Source organism: Osmerus mordax, chromosome 23, assembly GCF_038355195.1.
Source record: "Osmerus mordax isolate fOsmMor3 chromosome 23, fOsmMor3.pri, whole genome shotgun sequence".
Lineage (NCBI taxonomy): Eukaryota > Metazoa > Chordata > Actinopteri > Osmeriformes > Osmeridae > Osmerus > Osmerus mordax.
The window spans coordinates 2,168,925-2,177,855 of record NC_090072.1 but is presented as its reverse complement, the minus strand read 5'-3'; the positions used below and the strand labels follow the sequence as shown (position 1 = coordinate 2,177,855).

Here is an 8,931-nt window from a genome sequence, read left to right as displayed (position 1 = left end):
AATGCTAATAAATTAATGAGTACAAGATTGACTGATGGAATGATTGAATTAATGAATGAATACATTATTACGAATAATCACCTTGCTCCGTGTTGCTGCAGTCCGGTGTCTCAGCCCCGCCCATCCCACCGCCCCCTGAGCCATCGCTGATTGGGTCACTGCGGTGGACGCTCTCCCGGGAACCGAAACGAACGCGCCCGCTTGAGCGGGAGCTGATGTCAGGTGACGTGTCCGAGAGCCCTGGTAGGTCCTCCGCCTTGGTGGGCGTGACGGTGAACCGCACTGACGCCATGACGACTCGAGGGTGGGGGAGATTCCGGGAGTTTTAGGAGGAATGGAGGGAGGGCTGGCTAGCTAGCTTATGCTAAATGTAGCTAACTTTCAGGTGGCTGTGAGCAGATGGCTAGACTGTGGTCTGCACGTATCCATTGAATTTAGCTGGTTTCTATTATCACGGGAGGGTTAAGATAGTCGGATATCGGTCTGACGATAGGATGTCTTCGATTTAGCAGTTTTACATTAACTGTGATTTTCGTAAACACTTACTTTAGCTGTCTTGAGTAGGAAACTGCATATAAAGAAAAGATTATGTAGAGATTAAAATATATATTCACTGTTTTCCCTTGGATATAGTTGAGTAGGAACCAAACAGAGCTGGTTTTGGTGCTGGTGGTTGACATGCACTCTCACACGTTAACTGTTGCTTTGCTAACTGCCTTATAATAACAGGTAGTTACTGTGTACATTCCAGGTTAAACTAGGCTTGCGTCTTGTCTGTTATATGCCGCTTTTAAAGATGTGATAACCTTTAGGAGAATGCTGTCTTGCCAGTGACAAATGGGGTCATTACACAAAGGTGTACAGGTAAGGTAACTGAAAAAGAGGAGGGGAGAGGAGAAGAAATGCCATGCATCAGACACTTGTTGTACAGGTTTACTGGAGCAATACTCAGAGGGTGTAAACCTCATTAAGGGCAGTACTGATAATGTGACCCGTTTATCATAATAAAACTGTCTAGTCGCCATTTTAACGTTTATAGATCTTACATCATACTGAGAAAGGTAACTATCTGAGGTCATATGGTGTAGCACAATGCTTCTTGAGGGTGTGAAGTCTAAAGGCTTTGTTTTTATTAATAGGTATAAGATCCGAACACACAGTAACTGATGTGAACATAATGTGCTCCGGTAAGTCAACAGACAAGCACAGGCACATACAGCGTTTTCACCGGCAAAAAAAACTGAGTAGAGTAGTGCCTTGGTGCGGCTTATAATTTAATTATTATTCCAGAGCGGTTCCAACCGGTTGGGTCAGTGCTTCAGTGAGCTTTCCACATGCGGAGGCGATTTTTTTGTGCTTCTTTCTCTTTGAACGTCTGTCTTTGACAGAAAGGGAATGAGGAAATGTTTGCCTAGTTTCGTTAAAAAAATGTTTTTGAGCCACACAGCTTGTCTTACTTGTTTTAAACACAGACATGAGTGAGGGGGTGTGGCAATTTGTTCATACGCCGGGTGGTTTGTAGCAGTGAAGTTGACAATCGTCAGTTCACTAACTCGCCTCACTCCAATACGAATGTCCGTATGTTCGTTTCGTCAAAAAAAAAAGCATTTGGGCTTCTGTGTGCCGTATGTAGCTAGATAACCAAGACAGACATGGCTAGATAAGATAACATTTGTTCTCGTTGAACAGGTCTTATCAATTCTCAGGTCAACATGGCGAGTACTGTCACTGACATAAACCACCTGCTTGAAATTCCATTGCTAGGTAGGTAGCTCTACCCCATCTCATTGACTAGCTCACAGACAGGCTAACCTGCTATCATTAAGCCAATTATGGTTCAAGCCTGAACCGGTTATCATGATAACCATTTTTCCAAAGCGCAAGAGTATAAATCACATTGAGAGAACCTGAGATTAGTAGTGGTCAAATACACTACAAGGTACATGCGTACTTTTTATGGTTTTGTTGACAAAAGAAGGCGGCGTGGCTGTAATATGCAGCTGTTATGCGTCGGTAAACAAGCTACGGCGTATTAGCTAGCTGGCTTCAATAACTGCACACAGAGTACACAGCTAACTAGCAATTAAAATGTTCGTACAGCTGCACGGTATAGCTCATTACGGGCGATCGCTGAGACATTTTTATGTATAAAAGCCAAAAGCCAGGTCCTTTTACAGTACATATCGCTGGCTAACGTTAGCTACATTGCGTTAGCCGTTAGCCATGCTGATAAATGTGACAACTCAGGCACATCTCGCGTTTACGGATTTAACCGACATCCACGGCGAATGATAAATGAAATAGTCCACCATAATAAACACATACCACATATGCAGTGCCTCAGATTCCTACGGTTGCGCTGTTCTAAAAGTGAAGATGCCTTATGCGGAGCTCTCATCTCATCCTTTCTCTTGTCGGCACTTTCTCCAAGAACGGAATTGCGCGCGCCCCCATGCTTTCAGTTCCTCTACACTTGTTTTTTTATATTTTTTTTTTTTTAAATATCAGTTGCGTGAGTGTGAATACGGCATACGTGTCAGTGTGAAAGTTCTTTGACATGGTGTAGGGGACTACTTGTCTACCAGAGACTGGTTCATACACGTAAAGGAAAAGCGATCGGGCGTTGTCTTTTTACTCATTTATTGCTCATTTCATTCCAAACTAATGTCATATTAGGAAACTAATGAGAAATTCCCCAAGATGTATTAAAGAAATTACAATAAGTTGTCAATATGTTCTGTCATGTGTAAGTGTTGTATAAAAGCACAAGTAAACAAATGACACCTAAAATAAAAGCAATGTTCAAGGGTTTGGGAAATGATAACGGGTGTCTCGAGGGCCTATAGAGTGGCACTTCATCACCAATAATTTCAACAGAATTATTGCATCGCCAATGACCGTCCATCCCACTACTTTCCCCAAAGGCACATTAGTGCGGGAAAAATAATAGGTCGTCCATCAACAACGACCAATAGCTAATCAATAGTCCATTAATAAACTCCATCCATTAGTCTGCGTTCACAGGATGGGTCTGGGTTGCTGGGTCAGGAGAAGATTGAACCGTTTCTTGATAGTCACGCGGTGCCGGGAGAACTTGTCGTCCGGGGAGAAGCGGGCCGGATGGGCCGAGCTAGTGGGCTGCCCAGTAGGGTCCGACTTCTGTTGGGTCAGAGCAGAGGGGGGAAGGGGGAGGAAGGAAGGAAGGAAGGGGGAGGAAGGAAGGAAGGAAGGGGGAGGAAGGAAGGAAGGGGGAGGAAGGAAGGGCAGACCAAGAGTATTTCATGTTTTATTAAATAATATGTTATGTTGTGTGTCTTTACAACTGCCAATGTAATTCCCTCCGTTGGAAAATCTATTCTAAATCAGATTTGTTCTCTGCAATACAGACACGACACCAGTTTTAAAAATAAGGGACTAGCTGACGATTTAACATGCAACTGTTCAGAGTCGGTATGGCTATAGGCTACTGGCTAGGCCAAATTAAGAGTGCTACCTTCTCACTCCATTTGTTTAAGTCAAATTCGAATTAGCTAAATCGTTTCCAAATATAAACTTCCCACATCATACAATAAAGGTTACAATGTAAAACGTGGTACAAGTAGCCTGACATTTTAGGTAGCTACAACACGGCTGAATTATTCTGAGGTAAACATAGCCTACCTTTAGAGTGTAGATTCTATCCCCATTCTCGTTCAAGTAGAACTGCAGGAACATCTTGGCGAATAAGGCAGACTGTGTCTTACCAACTTTTCAAATAAAAAGCAGAAGCTATTACAACCACAGAGACTGGGTTACTTTTTGGGAGTTTATCCGAAGATTTTAAGAAAGATTTTGTGTAACACGTGCAGACAAATTTCTTCCTTGCCGAATGCGGGTGGCCGGATATCCGTATACGAAGGTTATGCATTTGCAAAGCACCATGGGAGACGGAGTCGTATTTGCAGTGATTTTAGAGCGTTGACCAAGAATTTACCGAAAGAAGACATGCATTGAATCATATGTATCTATGCATTGAATCATTACAAGTGGTTGGTATGGAATATTTTGATTGTTGACCGAACCTTTGATAGGAAGTGAATGAAATAGAATCAGAATACATTAATGTTTCCTTTCGAAAGAGAATGAATGAAAAAATGCTTAATAATTGATGTCTGAGATGAAGGCTTGCTGAAATCTCATTTTAACAAGTTCCATACAGGTGAGTTGAATATTCTTATTCAACAGCATAATTTTCCTTTACAATGATGGCCAACAATAATTTCACCTTTACTTTTACACCTTTACTAATCAATGGCAAGATAAAAAAATATTGTTAAATGTTACATATCTTTTAACAGATACAAAAGACACACACTGGATGGATTCAGTTCTAGCAAAACACCCTCAACTCACCCCTGATCAAGATGGAGGAGTGAGAGTGTCATCCAATCCTCCTTGTCCTTCTCCTCTCCCCCCTCCCTGTACAAACCATCATGAGCTTGGATCACAGATAGACCCACCACCAGATCCAGAACCAGCCCAGAGTTCTGAGGGAGAAGTTGAACCAGCTGACCCACCACAAAACCTGGAACCTGCCCAAGAACAAACAGAATTTCCAGAGAAGAAGTGTCCTGTGTCTGACGCAGTGTCTGTATGGGGTTGTGACCATCCAGCAACTGCCACAGAACGACTTGAGCCCAGACTGGCCCAGAGCCAGGTAGCAGAAGAACATCCCTCCAGAGGTGAAGGCCTGGCTCGTCACTCTAATGTGGGTTCCAGCTGGCCATGGTTTGCCTCGTCATCAGAACCAGACCGGGACACCAAAGAGGTTCCCCTAAAGCAACTAAGTAAAAATGAACTAAGCCAAATGACTGAACTTGGAACTTTGTCTGCAGACCCCATTAAGGTACCTTCGGATCATGCAGCCCCTGCCCGTCGACTGACCCCGGTATCTGATGCTAACGCTCAGCCCACAGAGGAATCAGACTCCACAAGATCTGTACGAAACCTCTCACCAGAATCACCTCAGCTTAAAGACAGGCTGGAACCGGTTCAAACCACTCGAGAGGAATCTGGTCCAGAACCAAGCCCACCGAATCACCATCATGACTCGGCTGTTCTGGGAAACCTGTCACCAGGATCGCTCGCCCAGCCTGCGTCGGCTCTCGTTTCATGTTCTGGACCGGGACCAAGCATATCTGGATCAGAACCAAGTGTGTGGCCTCTGCAGTCTGCCTGCCAGGAGGAAGGAATCCTCAAAGCCTCAACGCTGTTCCCCCTCCCCCTGCAGCTGCCCTCGGACTCACCACACACACACCTGCAGCCCGCCGAGGCACACGCAGCATCGCACTTAGCAACGGTTGCCCAGACGACACCCAGGCCATTACACGCACGGACACGGTCCTATAATCAGACACGTGTCGGCCCACGCTTACTAAAAACAGAGCCACGCCCACGCGTCAAGAGTTCCTCACAGCCTCGCCAGTCTTCCTCCTCCTCATCTGGCAAGCCTGCAGTGTGTCTCTCCGTCCCTCCGACAGTACCGTTTCCTCCCCTTGACCTCCAGTCGTTTCCCTCTTTCAGTGTCAAGCTGACGTCCATCCGTCCCCTCCCAGACCTGGATCTCGGCCCCAGCTTGGCCCCACTCAGCCCCCATCTAGGAACCTCCCACAACCCAGACCCTGACTTCAAGTTCGGCCTTAAACTTCCTGGTCCTCCCTTGGTCCATCCCATGTCAACTAGCCACTACGCCCCGCCCATCCAGCCCCACCTCGACTCCCAGCACCAGCCTTCCCATTATTCCCACCCTCGCCTCCACCTCCAGCCCCAGCTTCAACTGCCCCAGTCTCACCAGCCCCACCTCTATCCCCACCTCCAGCCTCACCTCCAGCCCAGGCTTCAACTGCCCCAGTCTCACCAGCCCCACCCCCACCTCCAGCCTCACCTCCAGCTCTTCCAGCCCCATCCTCCTCAGCCTGCCCACCTCCACGCCCAGCCTCCCAGCCTCCACCCCCAGCCTCCCAGCCTCCAGGGTCTCTCTGGGGACATGTTTGAGCAGTACCGGCGATGGCAGAGCTACCGGGGCGTGGCTCGACACTTCCACGCCAACAGCTCCTTGGACGCCGAGGCCTTGGCCTGCTTCTTTGTGTGAGTGACGCAACTCCCGTCTGCTGCCGCCATTTTGAAAGCAACTGACACACCTTCTTCATCGCCCATGTCTCTTTATATGAATCACATCATTTTTCCTTTGGATTTCTAAATGCCTAGGAACCCTGTGGCCCCACAAAGGCCTTGGTTTTTCTTCCCCTCCAGGAATATCAAACATGCTACTGTACTACATGTTACTACATGTTAGTGTATCTGTACAGTGACTGTGTGGCCAAACTTATCCCTCTCACCTAGCAACCAGTCCTGATGTCTGATGAAAAGCCACTGTATCTATGTCTTTCGTTTGTCTTACATTACATTATTACATTATTATTTTACATTTACATTTAGTCATTTAGCAGACGCTCTTATCCAGAGCGACTTACAGTAAGTACAGGGACATTCCCCCGAGGCAAGTAGGGTGAAGTGCCTTGCCCAAGGACACAACGTCAGTTGGCACAGCCGGGAATCGAACTGGCAACCTTCGGATTACTAGTCCGACTCCCTCACCGCTCAGCCACCTGACTCCATGTCTTGGTATAAAAATACTGTGGTCAGTCTACTGAGTGTGTGTGTGTGTGTGTGTATGTGTGTCCCCACAGTCCGGTGATTCGCAGGCTGTGCCATGAGGCGCCCTCCCTGTCACTCCTCTGTGGGGTGGACATGGCCGTAGGGGAGTGGAGGAGGCTCTCCAACTTTGACAGGATGGAGTACTACCAGACAGCCCACAAGTAAGGCTCCCTCTTCCTCACTTGTCTCTCAAGCAACACTCCGGAGAGTTCTTAAGATATCGATCCAGGGCTGATTATTGTATTTAGACTAAATAAACAAACTAGACTGTCACATTTGGGCCCACTTTCCAAGACATGGAGTAAGCTTAGTCCTAGACTGAAAACGTTTTAAATGTAGATTGAAGGGCATCAGGTGGCTGAGCGGTTAGGGAATCGGGCTACTAGAATGACCCGAAGATAACACAAGGGTTAAGGAGTGAGTTATTTTTCCCCGTTACCTAGCAACCTAGCATAATACTCGTAGCAATGCTACTACCTGCTAGTGTTACTTGTTAGCCTCCTAATTGTAAATTTTGAAGCCATACTATAGCGTTTGTCATATAGTTTTTGTCTATCGGAAAATAGTCGGTTGGAATGTTCAGAATCACATATGTGTGACGCTACTCCTTAAGGGGTTATTAAATACATTGAGTTTGTCTGCACACTGGAACAGGCATATCCACTACTGTCTGACTGACCGTAACAAGGTTATAGCCTTTTCACAAAGCTTTGCACTGCAAAACACACTACTGAGAGCAGAGGCCTTCTCAAAGCTTATTTTTACCTTCCTAGTCGGATGTATAGATTTCATGGTCTTCCATGAAACCAGGATGTAGTGATTTGGTTCAAAACACGTGTGTGTTTGTGTGCGTTCATCACCACCTCTAGATTCCTAGAGCTTGAGAAGACGCAGCAAAGATGGCAGGAGCTGAGACAGAGGTTAAAGGTCACGCAGAGTTCATTGACAGGGAAGGATCAGAGCGGAGGGCTGGCAGATTTCAAAGGTCAGACGCAGTATCACGCTGTCTGACCTATGATCAACACACTTACAGTTAGACACTGCCACCCGATATCCAAATATTTCCATAAACGATCCGTAATCACAGTCTCGGAATCAGCGAGAAATAGGATAACCTCCTGCTTTGTTTTTCCCTCTCACGCCGCATATTCTCTCTCTTTCTCTCACTACCCTTTCTCTCTCTCCACCCTCGTTCCGTCGCTCTCCCTCTCTCTCTCCGTCCTTCCCCGCAGGCTACGCCACGAAGACGGCCGCTCTGAGAAACCCAGACGGCAACGCCAAGACCCTGAGAGGGAGAAACAACTGCAGGGCGCCCCGCGGTGGTGGGCCGAGGAACTGCAGGCTAGACATCAAGGTTCTGGAGGAGAGGGCCCTCACGGAATACATGGAGATCATGGAGGTCCTGGAAGCCAGGAAGAAGCCCGGGGTCAAAGGGCACGAGGAAGATGAGGACAGGGGAGAGAAAGATGAAGAAGAAGAAAGGGAGAGCGGGTTGTTTTTGGAGTACCTAGGTGAACTGTGTGGCCAGAGAGAGTTTGTGACTAAGGTATGCCGTCATTTAACTTCAGCCATGTCAGGAATCAGAATCATCCTTATTGGCCAAGTATGTAGTCTACACATACAAGGAATCTGGCTCCTGTTCACACTATGCTCTCACTGTACCCCCCACAGCACAGACGTGAGATAAGTCTATTCTTGCTCGGGAGCCTGCAAGATAGATCTAATGTGTTTGTTTCTTCATCATCGTATCAACGTGTAAAAATATCGGTTCCCATCTTTGTTTCTTCCTTAGGTGGGAGCAGAACTGAACATAGGGTACCTGAACTCGCTCATCTCCTCAGAACCAGAACCTGTCGATCTCGCGCCAGAAGAGACGCAGGTATGATAGTATCTCTCTCCTCTCCCGTTCCTCCTATCCTCCTCTTCTTCCTCTCCTCTTCTCACCCTCATCTTGTTTATTCTCCTCCTCTTCCCCATCCCCTCCTCCTCCTTTCCTCCTCCCTCGGATAGAGACCCCACTGCGCCCTCACTCTGCTCCCTCTCTCCCCCTCACAGGAGGGACACCACCAGCAGGAGGCAGACATGGTGCAGTCCAGCCCAGCCGCCCCCCAGCCTGCCTCGGCCTGCAGTCCCACCCTGCCAGGCTCTTCCCCTCAGCCTCTGAACCCACCGTCACAATACGCAGAAGCCCTGAGATCTCCTCCGCCTTCACGCGGCGCACAGTTAGCCACACCC

At 47.4% G+C, this 8,931-nt stretch overlaps 2 protein-coding genes across 2 annotated transcripts in view; both read right to left on the bottom strand.

The window, feature by feature from the left end:
• The window catches only part of LOC136967480 (solute carrier family 12 member 6-like), an 18,882-nt gene extending 16,522 nt beyond the window's left edge, over positions 1-2,360 (bottom strand). The window contains exons 1-2 of the mRNA XM_067261282.1: positions 2,326-2,360; positions 82-873 (exon numbers count right to left, since the gene is read on the bottom strand). Coding sequence (XP_067117383.1) covers positions 82-292 — 211 coding nt within the window. The 5' untranslated portion in view covers positions 293-873; positions 2,326-2,360. The remainder of the gene's footprint in view (positions 1-81; positions 874-2,325) is intronic.
• Positions 2,361-2,623: 263 nt separating this feature from the next.
• On the bottom strand, positions 2,624-3,876 carry nop10 (NOP10 ribonucleoprotein homolog (yeast)). Its single transcript, XM_067261281.1, has 2 exons — positions 3,661-3,876; positions 2,624-3,159 (listed from the first exon to the last, which is right to left on the bottom strand). The coding sequence occupies exons 1-2, from the start codon at positions 3,712-3,714 to the stop codon at positions 3,019-3,021; spliced, it is 195 nt and encodes a 64-aa protein (XP_067117382.1). The 5' UTR covers positions 3,715-3,876; the 3' UTR covers positions 2,624-3,018.
• Between the last annotated feature and the right edge of the window lie 5,055 nt (positions 3,877-8,931).

What these genes read in the sequence shown, in the direction of transcription:
- nop10 (XM_067261281.1), bottom strand. Translation starts at nt 3,714, where the DNA reads ATGTTCCTGCAGTTCTACTTGAACGAGAATGGGGATAGAATCTACACT. An exon ending in ATAGAATCTACACTCTAAAG is followed by an intron (nt 3,160 to 3,660) that starts GTAGGCTATGTT and finishes CTGACCCAACAG; the next exon opens with AAGTCGGACCCTACTGGGCA.